The sequence below is a fragment of the Malaclemys terrapin genome, chromosome 22 (assembly GCF_027887155.1).
Source record: "Malaclemys terrapin pileata isolate rMalTer1 chromosome 22, rMalTer1.hap1, whole genome shotgun sequence".
Classification (NCBI taxonomy): Eukaryota; Metazoa; Chordata; order Testudines; family Emydidae; genus Malaclemys; species Malaclemys terrapin.
Genome location: NC_071526.1, coordinates 14,223,078 through 14,239,828, shown reverse-complemented (window position 1 = coordinate 14,239,828; position 16,751 = coordinate 14,223,078). Strand labels below are relative to the sequence as shown.

The following is a 16,751-nucleotide window of genomic DNA, read 5'->3' as shown; positions in this document are numbered from 1 at the left end:
ATGGTGGGGGCACGTGTGCTGGGCGGGACTAGCAGGCGTGTGGCAGGTCAGCTGGGCTGGAGGGAGGACTGGCTTGTGTCAGGCAGACTGGCTTGAGAGAGGGAGCTGGCCGGACGGCAGGAGGGTGGAAGGACAGATGGAAGGAATGCAGGAGGGTGGGTGGAATGATGGACGGAGGGGCAGTGGGCGGGTGGAAGGACAGACGGACAGATGGATGTAGGGACAGCAGGCGGGTGGAAGGACAGATGGACAGACGGATGGAGGGACAGCGGGCAGGTGGAAGGACGGACAGGCAGACAGAGAGACAGCAGGTGGGTGGAAGGACGGTCAGAAGGTGGGTAGGGAGAAGGACAGACGCCTAGAGGGAGCGCAGGTGGGTGGAAGGACAGACGGATGGCTGGCTGGCTGGGTGTCAGGGCAGGACAGGAGGAGGAGCTGGCTGGACGGAAGGGTATCAAACCAGCTGGCCAGAGGGAAGCAGAGTCCCTGGGTCCCATCGCGGTGACAGGCCGAGGCGGGGGAGCCCGCGTGCTGGGCTGGAGGCTGAGCAGGGGTCGGCAGACTCTCCGCCAAGTACCTGGGCACTTCTTCTCGTTGCACGTCTTGACCTCCTCTCCGGAGCCCTCACACGGGTAGCCTTGCATGCCCGTGCCCTGGCACATCCGGAAACGTCTCTGCCAGCCCGTGTCGCACGTCTTGGAGCACAAGCTCCAGTGGTTCCACGGGCCCCACTTGCCATCGGCTGCCGGGGGAGCAAGAGACGTGCGTTAGGGCCCTGCTCCGGGCGGCAGGGGGACCAGACAGACGAGCAAGAGGGACTGCCAGAGACCGGGACACGGCCGCGCCAGCTCAGAATGACTTTAATCAAATATTCTACAGATTATTAAACCCATTAATCAATCGTTTCAGCCTCGTTTCAACCAAACGAGACAAATGTCCCCTCGTGTCCCAGGGTGTCCTTGGCTAATTAGTGCCACCCCCGGTATTCCTGTCCTTTCAGCCCGAACACACCTGCCCCCCCCAGACCCATACTCCCACCCTCTGCCTGCCAATCCAGGGAGCCCAGACAGAGCCCGCCTGCCCTCCGCAGGACCCCCTCTGCCCACTGCCGGGCCCCTGTGTGCAGGGCTCCAGCCCCTATGCAGCTCCCCAACCCCCCTGCTTCCCCTCCTGATGCTCCCTTATTCAGTCCATTTGTGGCACCCCCGCAGGGCTGGGCAACCCCCACCCCAATGGTCAGAGTCCAGTGCCACTGCAGAGTCCAGGAAGACACCGGCGAGGTTTGAGGCATTGGCTTCCCAGCAATGCACAACGGTGGGTCACTATCGCTGCCAACCTTGTATAGATGGGGAAACCGAGGCATGGAGCAGGGAAACGACGCGCCCGGGACTCTCAGCAGAGGCGAGGAACAAGCCAGGCTTCCTGCCTCCTAGCCCAGTGCACCAGCTGTTGGGTCATGCCGCCCGGCCTCGCCACTCGCACCCAGATCCAGGAGGGGGAGCGGGCGCCCTTCGAACTGGCCCAGAGAGCGGCAGGTTTGCAGCACCGCACGCTGATCTCGGACCCTGGTGGGGCTCAGCCACCTGGCTCCAGTCTCTGCCAGGGAGGAGCCCCTCCCCAGATGTTCTCTCCCCCCTCCACCAAGGCGGCCCAGCAGCCTGGATGAGCCACGTGACCTACCAGGAGCCGGCGCCCCCGACCTTTCCAGGCAGCTCACGGCAGCCAAGTGACATTTAAAGGTCAGCAGGCGCGTGACAGCGTCTGCCATTGCTTTGCACTGGGCCTAACACCCGCCCTCCCTCGAGGGCTGGGTGCACAGGGCCTGGCTGGACCCACCCGAGGGGCCGGGACTGACTGGGGATGGGGGAAGGATCAGGAGACCTGTCCACCCCCATCCCGGGGCCGCCTCGCGCAGATTTGCTCGCCCCGCGCTGGCTGTCAGCACTGAAGGGCCACCAAGGTTCGGGAAAGGTCCTTGGCGCCGCTCCGTGCGCATGTGAGTCTATGAGCCAGCTCCACCCTGCGCTAGTGCTCGCTTGTGCACACTCCCTGGGATGTGTGCTGGATCCTGGCAGCAACTGACCAGCCACGGGGCCTCGGCAGGGCATCTGCCCCTGCGTGCGCGCCTGAGCGGTGGCGAAGGTTCATGCCTACGTGCTCAGTTCCCGATGCTGCTGGACGTGCTCGTGCACGGCCGCATTCCCAGAGCTGCGTCCCGAGTCCGTGCACGCAGGCCAGCTAGCTCCCGGTGCCAACGCGAGCACTCGCACAGACGCTTGTGCACCCCCGTCTCTCTGGGAGCCACGGCCCCACGGCAGGCCCACGACTCCGCCGTGCCACGGGGCTAGCGCTCGAGCCCAGCGGGGAGCCGCAACCGTCACCAAGCGAGCAGGCGATGAAGGGCAGCGATCCCCACCCAGGGCCCTGCAGCCTCCCCACCATCCCGGGGCACAGATCACGGACGCTCAAGCACTGGGGAAGCACATGTGAGCGTGTAGCACCATGGCAGTGTGTCTGAGCTCAGCTCACGAGCGGGAGCCCCTAGCGCCCAGGAGACGGTGACCCCAGCTCTGGACGTACCCTTCCCCCAGCTCCTCTGCTTTAGCTCTCCTAAAAGCTGACAGATTAGCTCTATGATAGGGAGAGGCAGCCGGGGCCCATCTGTCACTGTCGCCTGCTGACGGGCAGTTCCATGCCCGCTACTCGGGGATTAGCGTTCCTATGGAGCGCAGCTGGCGCCCCAGACGGGTTCACGGGGCCTGTCTGTGGCTCAGTTTAAAGGTGTTTACGCCGAGTCTGGGCCCCAGCCCGGGGCCTGCCATGGAGCAGAGATGCCAGCTGCTGCGGTGGCCACAGGCTAGGAGGGACAGCCAGAGCTCCTGGATGCAGAGATCCCGAGAGAGCAGCTGAGACCGGGCTCAGAGACCCAGGACTGCAACCGCCACCTGGCTCGGGGAGCAGGACAGAGCCCACTCCATAGCGAGCCCCACGCAAACCTGGATCCAGGAGACAGGCCACGCTGCACAGAGGGGTCAGGCAGCTGGGGGCAGCGCCAGCTCCTCCCACTGCACATCAGCTGGGGGCGGCTCAGCACTGATCAAACCCCAACTCACTGAGCAAGCCACGCCAAGTGTGAGGGCACAGGGATCCCCCGACCCCGGCGTAGCATCACCGCTCACACCCATAGTGACGCACGGGGACCCCCCTACCCGGCACTGCTGCTCACACGCATAGTGACGCACGGGGATCCCCCGACATGGCACCGCTGCTCACACCCATAGCGACGCACGGGGATCCCCCTACCCGGCACTGCCACTCACACCTATAGCGACGCACGGGGATCCCCCGACATGGCACCGCTGCTCACACCCATAGCGACGCACGGGGATCCCCCTACCCGGCACTGCCGCTCACACGCATAGTGACGCACGGGGATCCCCCGACATGGCACCGCTGCTCACACCCATAGCGACGCACGGGGATCCCCCTACCCGGCACTGCCGCTCACACGCATAGTGACGCACGGGGATCCCCCGACATGGCACCGCTGCTCACACCCATAGCGATGCACGGGGATCCCCCTACCCGGCACTGCCGCTCACACGCATAGTGACGCACGGGGATCCCCCGACATGGCACCGCCTCTCACACCCATAGTGACGCACGGAGATCCCCCGACATGGCACCGCTGCTCACACCCATAGCGACGCACGGGGATCCCGCTACCCGGCACTGTCTCTCACACCCATAGTGACGCACGGGGATCCCCAGACATGGCACTGCCTCTCACACACCTAGTGACGCATGGGGATCCCCCGCCATGGCACCGCCGCTCACACCCACAGCGATGCACGGGGATCCCCCTACCCCGGGGTGGCACCGCCGCTCACACCCACAACGATGCATGGGGATCCCCCTACCCCGGGGTGGCAACGCCGCTCACACCCACGGCAATGCACAGGGATCTTCTGCTGCAGCATTGCTGCTCACACCCGCAGCGACGCACGGGGATCCCCGCCCCTTGACACGGCACTGCCGCTCACACCCACAGTGACACACAAGGATCCCCCCCAAAGGCATGGCACCACCGCTCACACCCATAGTGACACACGGGGACCCCCCGCCCCCAACAGGGCACTGACACTGACATCCACCAGAATGCATGGGGACCTCCCAATGTGGCACCACTACTCACACTCAGAGTGACACACAGGGACCCCACCCCCAATGTGTCACTGCTGCTCACACCCTCTGTGACGCACGGGGATCCCCCGACACGGCACTACTGCTCACACCCAGAGCGACACACGGGGACCCCCCCCCCGACACGGCACCACTGCTCACACCCAGTTACTGCAAGGGGGCATTTACCCTCCCAGAGGTGCTCCTGCTCTCCCCCTAGAGTCCCCGTGCAGGCGTTGGGCGCCAGAGCAATGCCCAGCACCATGTCCCCAACCTCTCTGAGCTCTGACGCCCGCCCCAGGGCCTGTCCCAGCTCCGCCCGAGCCCCCCGCCCCCACACAGCGCGCGGGAGCCTTACTTGGGCAGTCAGGGCTGGTGCACTCCCTGGCGTCGGCGTGGGCTCCTTTGCACTCCGCCCAGCCGTGGCCCGAGACGCTGCATTTGCGCGTGCGCTGCTGGGTCCCGTTGGAACACGACACCGAGCACCGGCTCCACGAGCCCCACTCCAGCCACTGACCTTCCACTGCCGGGGAAAGCACAGGAGAGAAGGTGGTTAGTGCAAACAGGAGCTGGGGGGATGGGGGGCAGGGGCAATTCCTCATGGCCCCGGTTTCCAGATCCGGGCCCAAACCTTGTCCTCCCCTATCCAGTTATGGGCTTCGGCAACACATTGGCAAAGTGTGCATCACGTCCCCCTCTAGTGGCTGGCCAGTTAGAGGGTAACAGCCTACTACTGCCGCCAGCTAACAGCAGCGCCTGGAGCTGAACCGCTAGCTGCCTGTGTTGTGGTGCTCAGGGTTCTGGGTTCGCATCCTGCCTCCCTGCAGTGGTTACGGCAGTGCCGCCCAGGCAGGTGTCACCAGGACTCTGAAGAGCAGGGGTGGTGGCTACTGTTCCCCATGTACCAACGATGCTACCGCTCTGCCAAGTGCTGCCGGGGAACCGCCTGCCGCTCCTGCCGTGGGGCACTGGCGCTTGTGGCTCTCCCAGCACCCAGGCTGCAGCCATGGGGGGCACACGTTGCAGGGGGACTATCTGCCTTAGCCCCATGAGTGGTCCTGCTGCAGCTGCTCAGTGGATAGCAGGCCACGGCACGGTTCAGCCTGCTCCCAGCAGTTTCTTTCCAGGAACCGCGGAGGGCAGGTAGGGGGGTGTCTGTGGGCATCTGTTGCGGAGTGTGGGGGAGTCAGGGCCCTGCACCCCTCTTCCCGAGATTCACTGCGACTCTCAACCAGCCAGTAAAGCAGAAGGTTTATTTAAGGACAGGAACACAGTCTCAAGCAGAGCGTGTAGGTACGACCAGACCCCCTCAATTAGGTCCCTCTGGGAGGTTCAGGGAGCTTAGACCCCAGCTTGGGGTTCCCTGCGTTGCACACCCAGCCCAAACCGAAACTAAACTCCCAGCCCCTCCCGCTGCTCCTCTCCTTTGTTCAGTCTCCCGGGCAGAAGGTGTTAATTCTCCCCCCCCCCCCCCCCCCCCCCCCCCCCCCCCCCCGTTCCTGGCTCAGGTTACAGCTCAGGTAGCTTCCTTCAAGGGAAGTCCCCCCTCCACACTGCAATCCCCCTGCAACATTCCCAGGTCAAATCTGCCCTGCTCCCTGCTCCGTCACATCTCTCCCCCCTTCGAGATTGAACTGAGCGGGGTCACTTTGACCAGTGACCTGGGGAAGTTCAGGGCTCCCTCTCCGGGACAATGCGTCCGCTATCAGGTTGTCACGTCCCTTCACATGGACCACGTCCATGTCATAATCCTGCAGGAGCAGGCTCCATCTCAGGAGCTTGGCGTTGGCTCCTTTCATCTGGAGCAGCCAGGTCAGGGGAGAGTGGTCGGTGTGCACGGTGAAGTGACGCCCAAAGAGATATGGCTCTAGTTTCTTGAGGGCCCACACCATGGCCAGGCATTCCTTCTCGATGGCCGCGTAGTTCTGCTCCCGGGGTAGCAACTTCTTGCTCAGGTACACGATGGGGTGTCTCTCCCCCTTTTCATCCTCCTGCATTAACACCGCCCCCAGTCCTGTGTCTGAGGCGTCGGTGAACACCATAAAGGGCTTGTCAAAGTCTGGGTTTGCCAGAACTGGGCCACTGACCAGAGCCTCTTTCAGCGCCCGGAGAGCCTCCTGGCACTCCTCGGTCCAGACCACTTTGTCTGGCTTCCCCTTCTTGCACAGCTCAGTGATGGGGGCGGCTATGGCGCTAAAGTGGGGCACGAACCTCCGATACTACCCTGCCATCCCAATAAAGGCTTGGACCTGCTTTTTGGTTTGAGGAGCGGGCCAGTCTCTGATCACCTCCACTTTGGCTGGTTCCGGCTTTAGGCAGCCGCTTCCCACCCGGTGGCCTAGGTAGGATACCTCAGCCATCCCCACCTTGCACTTCTCCGGTTTTACGGTCAGCCCAGCCTTCTGGAGTCGGTCCAGCACTTGTCTAACCTGGGATATGTGGTCCTCCCAGGTCTGGCTAAAGACACAGATGTCATCGATATACGCCATGGCAAAACTCTCCATCCCCCTCAGTAGCTGATCCACCAGGCGCTGGAAGGTGGCCGGCGCTCCCTTGAGGCCGAAGGGCAGGGTCAGGAACTCATAGAGCCCCAGAGGGGTGACAAAGGCCGATTTCAGCCTGGCATCTGCATCCAGCGGCACTTGCCAATAGCCCTTTGTAAGATCCATGGTGGTAAGGTACCGAGCACCTCCCAGCTTGTCTAGGAGCTCGTCCGGCCTGGGCATGGGGTAGGCATCGGCTACAGTGATGGCATTGAGCTTCCGATAGTCCACACAGAACCGGATCGACCCGTCCTTTTTGGGGACCAGCACCACCGGCGAGGCCCAAGGGCTGGAAGACGGCTGGATCACCCCCAAAGCCAGCATGTCATTGACCTCTCTTTCCAGGTCCTGAGCAGTTTTCCCTGTGGCTCGGAAGGGGGAGCATTTTATAGGCGGGTGCGATCCTGTCTGCACCCGGTGGACAGTCAGATTAGTGCATCCAGGCTGGTTGGAAAACAGCTGTTGGTACAGATGCAGCACCCCTCCGATCTCAGCTCGCTGGGCAGGGGTTAGCCGATCAGAGAGGGGAAGTGCTTCCAGGGGGAAGCCAACTCTTGTCCCAGGGAATAGATCTACTAAAGGGTCATCTCCCTGCCCCTCCCAATGTCCACACACGGCCAACACCATATTCCCCCTGTCATAATATGGCTTCATCATATTCACATGGTACACCCGGTGGTGGTGTGCCCGGTTCGACAGCTCCACCACATAGTTTACCTCGTTTAGTTGCTTGACAACCTTGAAGGGCCCTTCCCAGGCGGCCTGGAGTTTGTTTTTCCTCACGGGGATGAGGACCATCACCTGATCCCCAGTGGCGAAGGCGCGGGCCCGTGCTGTGCGATCATACCAGACCTTCTGCTTCCTCTGGGCTCTGGCCAGATTCTCCCTGGCCAGGCCCATGAGCTCGGCAAGTCGTTCCCGGAAGGTCAGGACATACTCCACCACCGACTCTCCGTCAGGAGTGGCCTTCCCCTCCCATTCGTCTCTCATCAGGTCCAGGGGCCCCCTTACCCGCCTTCCATATAGCAGTTCGAAAGGCGAAAACCCGGTAGACTCCTGGGGTACCTCCCTGTACGCAAACAGCAGGTGAGGTAAGTACTTGTCCCAGTCCTGCGGGTGCTGATTCATAAATGTTTTCAGCATCATTTTTAGCGTCCCATTGAACCTCTCCACCAGCCCATTGGATTGGGGTTGATATGCTGAGGCCCAGTTGTGCCGGACCCCACATCTCTCCCACAAGCACCGGAGTAGGGCTGACATGAAGTTGGACCCTTGGTCCGTCAAGACTTCCTTGGGGAACCCCACTCGGCTGAAAATGGTCAGCAGCGCATCCGCCACAGTGTCTGCTTCGATGGATGATAAGGGCACTGCCTCGGGGTAGCGGGTGGCGAAATCTACCACCACCAGGATGTATTTCTTCCCAGACCGGGTCGTCTTGCTGAGAGGTCCCACTATGTCCATGGCCACCTTCTGGAAAGGCTCCTCTATGATGGGCAAAGGTCTCAATGCTGCCTTCCCCTTGTCCCGGGCCTTCCCCACCCTCTGGCAGGGGTCACAGGATCGGCAGTACTGCCGGACGTTGGTGAAGACCCCGGGCCAGTAAAAGTTCTGTAGCAGCCTCTGCCTGGTGCGCCGGATCCCCTGGTGCCCTGCGAGAGGGATGTCATGGGCCAGGTACAGTAGCTTGTGGCAAAACTTCTGGGGAACCACCAGCTGCCTCCTGATCCCCCACGACTCCACTTCCCCTGGGGGAGCCCACTCTCGGTACAGGAACCCCTTCTCCCACAGGAACCTCTCCTTGCATCCTCTCCTCATGGTCTGTACCACACTGAGGTCAGCCAGGCCCCTTAGCTTCCGCAGGGAGGGGTCCTTCTGCAACTCGGCCTGGAACTCGGCGGCTGGGGAAGGGATGGGGACCTGCTCCCTCTCGTCGGCTGGGTCGGAAGCCCCAGCCACCCCGAGGCCTGTCCTTGGGTGTTCCCTCCCCACCCGGGAAAGGTTCAGTGCCTCCGGTGGGACATCCTTCCCAAGGTCAGGGCGTAGTGCCCCTTGCCGGCTCTGGCTACGGGTCACGACTAAGGCGGTCTGGGGGCTGCTTGGCCAGTCCTCTAGGTCCCCCCCCATCAACACCTCAGTGGGCAAATGGTGGTGCACTCCCACGTCCTTGGGGCCCTCCTTGGCCCCCCATTTCAGGTGTACCCTCGCTACGGGAACCTTGAATGGGGTCCCGCCCACCCCAGTCAGGGTCAGGAAGGTGTTGGGCACCACCCGATCTGGGGCCACCACCTCGGGCCGGGCCAGTGTCACCTCTGCGCCCGTGTCCCAGTATCCATAAACTTTCTTCCCATCCACCTCCAGGGGAACAAGGCACTCGCTCCGCAGGAACAGCCCCGCGCCAACCCTGTAAACGGAGAACTTTGAATCCGGAGCATCTGGCCCCCCAGAGAAGCTGGCCTGGGGCCCTTCTCTCTCTTGAGCAGTTGATAAGCTGCCAGCCCCTCTTGCGTGAGAAGCCTGCCCCTCGTCCGTCTGGGCCTCTACCAAGTTAACCCGGTACGGGTTCGGTCTGCTCAGTCTGTCCTTGAGCTTGGGGCACTGGGCCCGAACGTGGCCTCTTCGGCCGCAGTAATAGCAGCTCATGTCCCGTGGGTCCCCTCGAGCCGGTCGGTTGTCCCTGATGCTGGGCATTCCCCGTGGGAGGGGATTCCCCCTATTCCCCCTTTGGGAGGTCCCAGGGTGACTCTCTCTCTGCATCGCGGCGGGCCTGTTCCTTTGGGGCTCCTCCCTGCCACCCCCTGACCGGCTCTTTACAAACTCATCAGCCAGCTGCCCTGCGTGTCGCGGGTTCTCTGGCTTTCTGTCCACCAACCACAGCCTCAGGTCGGATGGGCACCGCTCATACAATTGCTCCAGTACCAGCAGTTTAATCAGGTCCTCCTTCGTCTGGGCCCCACCAGCCCACTTGCTGGCGTATCTTTCCATGCGGACGGCTAGTTGCAGATATGAGATCTCAGGGGTTTTATCTTGACTCCGGAACCTTTCCCGGTACATCTCAGGAGTCAGCCCAAACTCACGTAGCAGGGCCTTTTTGAATAGTTCGTAGTCCCCTTTCTCTGCCTCTCCCAGTTGGCGGTACAATGCTACGGATTTGGGGTCCAGTAAGGGGGTAAGGACCCGGAGTCTGTCCGCGGGATCAACCCGGTGCAGCTCGCAGGCCGTCTCAAAGGCCTCCAGGAAGTCATCCATGTCCTCCCCCTCCTTGTGTGGGGCCAGGATGCACTTATCAAAGCTCCGTGCAGTCCTGGGTCCCCCCTCACTCACCACAGCCGGGGGTTCGCTGCCCTTCAATCTTGCCAGTTCCAGTTCATGCTGACGCTGTCTCTCATTCTCCTGTCTCTGTCTCTCATTCTCCTCCCGTTCACGCTGATGCTGTCTCTCTTTCTCCTCCCGTTCATGCTGTCTCTGTTGTTCACGATCCTCCAGCTCTCTCAGTTTTAGCTCTTTCTCCCATTCCAGCCAATTCCGCTCCACGGATGCCGAACGTCGCCGGGAGGATCCTCTGCTGGCCGGTGAGCTTCGCCGGGAGGGTCCCCTGCTGGCCGGGGGGGCCACGGCGCCTTCGGTATTTGCTGGGCTCCTCCCCACCCTTCCCCTAGGCATAGGAAGGAGGGGTCTCGGGAAGCCCTCAGCAGCCGGCTGACCACTCCCAGCTGGGACAGACACTGGTGCCTGCGCTGCATTTGCCAGGCTGCTTCCCTGAGACACAGGGATCAGTTCATTCGCGCGATCTTCCGCCTCCAGCCGGGCAATGAGCTGTGCTTTGGTGAACCTCCCAATGCACAGCCCCCTCTGCTTGCACAGCTCCACCAGGTCGCTCTTAAGCCGCTTGGCATACATCTTCCTGCTGGCCACTCACCGGCCTGTGTGCTCACAGCTCCCCACAGTTCCCAGGGAGACCCCTAGTGTGCCAGCCCTTCTCGAGGTCACCACCTCTCTGCCAGGGTCGAGCTGCAGACTCCTCCGCCCCTGGGACCACTCGCTGCGATCCCCCCGGGGGACCCTGTTACTGCAAAAGTCCTTCTCGCTGGTCACACACTCCCAGGGGTAATAACCGTCTCTCTCTCACTCTTCAGCACGCCTGGTCCCCGTCAATCCCCCTTCGTTTTACTGCTCCCCAGTCACTTACTGCAGGAAGCGCCGTCCACGGGGTGCAGTAGATCCCGCCGCTGCCACCAGTTGTTGCGGAGTGTGGGGGAGTCAGGGCCCTGCACCCCTCTTCCCGAGATTCACTGCGACTCTCAACCAGCCAGTAAAGCAGAAGGTTTATTTAAGGACAGGAACACAGTCTCAAGCAGAGCGTGTAGGTACGACCAGACCCCCTCAATTAGGTCCCTCTGGGAGGTTCAGGGAGCTTAGACCCCAGCTTGGGGTTCCCTGCGTTGAACACCCAGCCCAAACCGAAACTAAACTCCCAGCCCCTCCCGCTGCTCCTCTCCTTTGTTCAGTCTCCCGGGCAGAAGGTGTTAATTCTCCCCACCCCCGTTCCTGGCTCAGGTTACAGCTCAGGTAGCTTCCTTCAAGGGAAGTCCCCCCTCCTCACTGCAATCCCCCTGCAACATTCCCAGGTCAAATCTGCCCTGCTCCCTGCTCCGTCACAGCATCAGCACAGCTGTGCCCGGGGACCCCGGGCTGAGATGCGTGAGCAGCACGGCAGAGCTGAGTGCATCAGGAGAGCGGAAGGATCCTGCCCTGACTACGCCCCCCCCACACCAGATGAGCAATGAATCCTCCCGCTAGCCCTTAGCAGGGACCTTGCTGGGGGCGCAGAGCAGCTGCGACTTCTTCCACTCCACAGCCGCCTGCACTGGCTTCCCAGCGGCTGACCGAGCTCCGAGCCAGCCTGGATCTTTCCATGGGTGTCCATGCAGCACCGGGGGAGCTCCAGGAGCAGCAGGCTGGCTCTGCAGGACCCCCACAGGTTATCTAGGCCCCCGTCCGCCTCCTGGCTGAGGTGAGCACTGAACTCCCCGCCCCTGGCCCCACCAGTGTCCTAAAACCATCGCCATGGAAATGCAGCGGAGCCGCTCACTGGGAGCAGGAAGGAGGGAGAAACTAACCAATGCGGGGCTCAGGGATGGCCCCGGGGACAGGCAGCCCGGGGGATGGATCTGGGAGACAGGCCTCGCTCCTACACGGGGCAGCGTGCAGGCTCAGAAACAAGCGAATACATTTCCTCCCCATCGCTCTCGATGCGCCCCAGGCCCCTGTCGGGATAACACAGCTATTCCCCCGCCCCACGGCTGGTCGCAGCCTGTCTGGCCCGTCAGCCGCCCAACAGGGCAGGAAAGAGTCAACTGGTAACCTGCTGCCGCAAAATCAATAACTGAATAAAAGAGAGAGAGCGAGAGGGAGCGAGCGCGCGCTCTCGGCCAGATCCACAGCTGGTGTGACCACCACCGCTCGACTGCAAGGGGATCCGGCCCACTCACTCCAGTGGAGCCGGGCCCTTTGACACCAGCTGGGGATCCGGCCCACTCACTCCAGTAGAGCAGGGCCCTTTGACACCAGCTGGGGATCCGGCCCACTCACTCCAGTGGAGCAGGGCCCTTTGACACCAGCTGGGGCAGTTAGTCTCTGCCTCCCCTCATTACCATTTCCTCCTGCTGGTTCCTGGCGGGCACCGTAGAGCTCTGGGAGGGTTCCCACCCTGGCACGCCATCCCCCGCCCCGGCCACTGCCCAGCTCTGCCCATGAGGGAATTGCTCGTTAGCCCGGGACACAAAGCTACTTACAAACGGCCCGCCTGCAGCCTGCCTGGTGCTGCTACTCGCCAGCTTCCCCCCGACAGAGATGGGTGACACCCGCCCATCACGCTGGGTCAAAGGCAGAGCCCGGAGTGACCCGCTGGCAGCCCAGGTACTGTGGAGCAGCAACCTCCACCCCTGGGCCTCTGAGCTAGGGAGACACCCAGGAGAAATGAACAGCGTGCGGGGGGAAGAGCCTCCACGTCCCCGATCTCTCGGGAGGTATCCCAAGGGGCCGTGTCAGGACTCAGCACGGAGATGGGGGTTCCACAGAAAGGGAGAACCCCTCGTCCTCTGCTTTCCCCTGGCCAGCGACGGGGTGGGCAGGAGTCGCCGCTGACAGAGCTACACGCTGCCCCCGCTTTAAAGCAGCAGGTACAGATGGGGTGGCCGCTGGCAATTTCATACCTCGGCTACGTCCGCCTGCAGCCCCCGCCCGCTGGGGAGCTCTGGCTGCCAGAGCCTCCCCGTGCCTGGCACCATTCCCAGAGGGGGTCTACTTACAATCTCAGCTGGCCCACGGTATGCTCTTGCCCCTATGGGGCCCTTTCTCTGATACCCCACCCCCCATAGCACCTGCCCCATGTGTCCCCCTTACTCTGCCCTATATTCCCCCTCGCCCCATCCCACAACTCCATTCTTGCCCATGGAGCTCTGCCTACCCACATCTCGTGCCTCACTACAGCCACAACACATCACCCTCCTTTGACCTGCGCATCCCTCCTCCAGTGTCCCAGGGCCCTGGGTGCTCACGATGCGCCACCCAGACGTCTCACAGTCCTGTCTTCTCCCGTTCCTCCTCCCCAGCCCCCGGGGCTCTCCCCCTCCCCACAAAGGGCTGGAATCAAGGCTGCCTCCTGGGGATGCTCAGTGCATGTCACGTGCATCCCACGTACCCACAGAAATGCCACTTGCTGAGCCCGCCGGGGCCTCGGCCAAGCGGCCACATCTAGTGAGACGGCAGCATTTGCTACTTGCCGCCAGATCACAGGCACTGGCCCAGTCACCCCAGTCGGGAGCTGGACGCAGGCAGTTCAGCCCCAGAGCTGGGGCACCTGGGCTTTAATGTGGGCGGGGGCTGTCTGTCTAAGCTGGAGTCACGTACCCCCTCCCCCAGTCACCGCAGCCGCCCCCTTCGCACTCACACCTCGCTCCCCTGGGTCACACCCCGCCGGCCTCCTTCTGACCAATCTCCCGTCCGAGTCCCCTTCCAACCCGCTCTCCTAGCTCAGGGGAGGGAACAAACGGGCACGCCGTGTCTGCTCCCCAAATCATCCCTCTCCAGCACGACACCTGCATCCCGTGCCACAGCCCCTCAGTCTGCCCCCCTGCGATCGCCCCCTCTCCCCACACTGCTCCCTGCACTCCGAGCCCGCGTGCCGGCAGCCGAGGGGCGGCCAGGGGACGAACAGTGACCTCCATATCTATCTCTCTAGGCTGTTCCCATGGGAACCTAACGCACAGAACATCAAAAGTCTTTGCCTTTGATTTCAGTCCAAGTTGGGAACCTAAATATCTTTGAGGATTGGAGCCTAAGCGCCCTGAGACCGCCCAGGGAGGGGGGGCTGCCTTTTCTGAGCGTGGCATGGGGCTGCCGCCGAGGGCGAGGCCACCCGTGGGCTTCGAGGGACGGCCAGGGAAGGCAGGCAAGCAAGAAAGCCGAGCGGGAAAGCGCGGAGAAGAGCCAAGGAGCGAGTTACTAACCAGGGCAGATTGCGATATTGCAGGGCTTAGTCTGCACCTCGGGGCCCTCGCAGGCCTTCCCGCCGTGCTGCGGGGCTACGCACTGCCGGGTTCTCGTCCTGGCCCCTCGCCCGCAGGTCACGGAGCACAGACTCCACGGGGACCACTCCTCCCACAGGCCGTGCACTGCAATACAGCACACAGCAATCACGCCTCCGGCCCAGCCTGGGCCCGGGCCGCGCGCAGCATACGGCATGGTGGGGGATGGGGATCGGGGGCGCTCCGTCCCAGGAGTGCAGGCCCGCACCCAAAGCAGCTCCCCCACGGCAGAGGGAAGGGCTGAGCTGCTGCGTGGAAGATCTGGAAGCAGTTGTGAAACGGGGGGCTCAAATCCCACCGTGGCCCGGGAGGCATCACAACCCTCATTCTATGGGTGGGGAAACTGAGGCACAGAGTGGCGAGGTGACTCCTCCAAGGCTACACAGTGAGTCAGTGGCAGTGCTGGGAACAGAACCCAGGAATCCTGACTGCCACTTCCCTGCTCTGACCACTGAACCTCTCCTCCCTCCCCGGGGTGGAGGTTTGGGTGGTTGGTGCCTAAATGCCCTAAGTCCCACCCCCCACCCCAAGACCTCAGCAGGCAAATCAGAAGCCGCCTCCTACCATCCTGGCCCCTTGCTGCACCACCCAGCAGATCCAAGTGTGGGGGGTGTTATTCGGCTCTGCCCCCTACAACAGAGCGTCCTCACTTTGGATTTATGGGGCAGGGACAATGGGAGGCAGGAACGTTCTCAAAGATCTTAAGAAATGTTAAGGTGGCAGGGGGGGCACAGAGACAGCGGAGGAGCTAGGGTCTGTCTTCCACGCAGCCAGGTCAGACTCCCCTCCAGTCCCTAGTCTCACCCCCACCCCCAGCCCCATTACCGTACACCCCCTAGTATAACCTCCTAGCTAGAGTAGGTTAACCAAAGGCGGCCTTTTCCTTAGGGCTGATTCCAAAGGGCGTTTTGGCTGCGGTGACAGCGAGGTGGGGCCAAGCGTGATTAAACGATACCGACGAACACATGACATGGTGGGAAAGCAGCAGAACCCAAGGCCCAGGGGATCTTTGGGTGATGGCCGCCACACCAGGGGTCGAACCGGGGACCTCCTGAGCTAACCGCATGAGCTGCCACAGCTGAAGTCAGGACTCCTGGGTTCCATTCCCAGCGCTGCCACTGACTCGCCATACACCTTGGGAGGGGTCACTTCACCTCTCTGTGCCTCAGTTTCTCTAGCTGAGCCTATAACAGACCCACATTCTCTGTGGACAATGCACAGGGGTGGCACTGTAAAATGCCCCTCACTGGGTTACAATGGGCACCTTACGCCCTTCAGGCCTGTCTACACAAGAAACTAATTTAACCTAAGGTGTGAACCGAAACTGATTTAGTGCAAGCCCCTAGTCCAGTTTCGCTTAAGTCGATTAGGAACAGGTTTAGTTGCACCAAAATAACCTGAAATCAGACCATCCACATGGCTTTGCTTCAGTTTAACTAAACTGGTTTCAAAACCTACACCTCTACCCCGATAGAACTCTATCCTCGGGAGCCAAAAAATCTTACCGCGTTATAGGTGAAACCGCGTTATATCGAACTTACTTTGATCCGCCGGAGCACGCAGCCCCGCCCCCCGGAGCGCTGCTTTACCGCGTTCTATCCGAATTCGTATTGTATCGGGTCGCGTTATATCGGGGTAGAGGTGTATTTAGATTAATAAAGTCTCAGGCTAAGGGGGACCTCTGTGATCCTCTGGCCGGGCCTCCTGTGTAGTACCAGCCGGAGAAGTTCCCTGAAATAAGTGCAGCTAGTGGCACCTTCCCCTGCAGACAAGGCCTTGAAAAACCATCTGAATGTCCAACTGCAATCGAATGCATGTGGATGGATCTACGTGGGACCCCACTGGCTTCCCCAGGACCCTGCCTAGCCGTGAGAATCCAGCCACAGACGCCAACGGCAGGACCAGACACCGATCGAGTTACAGGGTGATGGCCTGCTTGGGACTTATAAAAAAAAACTGGTTAATTTTCAAAATTCCAGTTTCTGGTTTTTAAAAATAATTCAGGTTTGTTAAAAATAAAATACTCAATAAAGGAACTATTGCACTGGTGGGCGGGGGGGGGGAGGAGGGTTTCCTGCTCCTCCATTGATGTTTATAGGCCCCGGTGAAACTGATGAACCATGGAGGGGAAAACAGCGAAACCGACTAGATGCAAAGGGCCAAGTTTCCACTGGCGCCACACCTGCAGTCAGAGCCAGATTCGCAAAAGCCCTCAGCACTGTTCATCCCTCACCCAGGACGTCAGGTGGGTGCTGGTGAGTGCTGGTCCCTTTGGAAAACCTGGCCTAAAGTGCACAGGTTAAACAAGCTAGACTAAAGAGAGAGACGTCCCCACCCTGCAGCGATCTCTGGTGTTCCCCGGGACTAGCAGGCTCAGCGTTTTCAGACAGAAATGGGATTTTTTGGGGGGTTGATGCTGTCCCCTCACCACCTTGCCCTC

At 61.6% G+C, this 16,751-nt stretch overlaps 1 protein-coding gene across 5 annotated transcripts in view; it reads right to left on the bottom strand.

The window, feature by feature from the left end:
• The window catches only part of ADGRB2 (adhesion G protein-coupled receptor B2), a 104,711-nt gene that overhangs the window by 40,825 nt on the left and 47,135 nt on the right, over positions 1-16,751 (bottom strand). For 4 of the 5 annotated variants that reach the window (XM_054012021.1, XM_054012020.1, XM_054012022.1 and 1 more), the window contains 3 exons: positions 14,234-14,398; positions 4,541-4,705; positions 578-742 (listed from right to left, as the gene is read on the bottom strand). In XM_054012021.1, coding sequence (XP_053867996.1) covers positions 578-742; positions 4,541-4,705; positions 14,234-14,398 — 495 coding nt within the window. The remainder of the gene's footprint in view (positions 1-577; positions 743-4,540; positions 4,706-14,233; positions 14,399-16,751) is intronic. The other variant, XM_054012023.1, reaches the window with a different exon arrangement.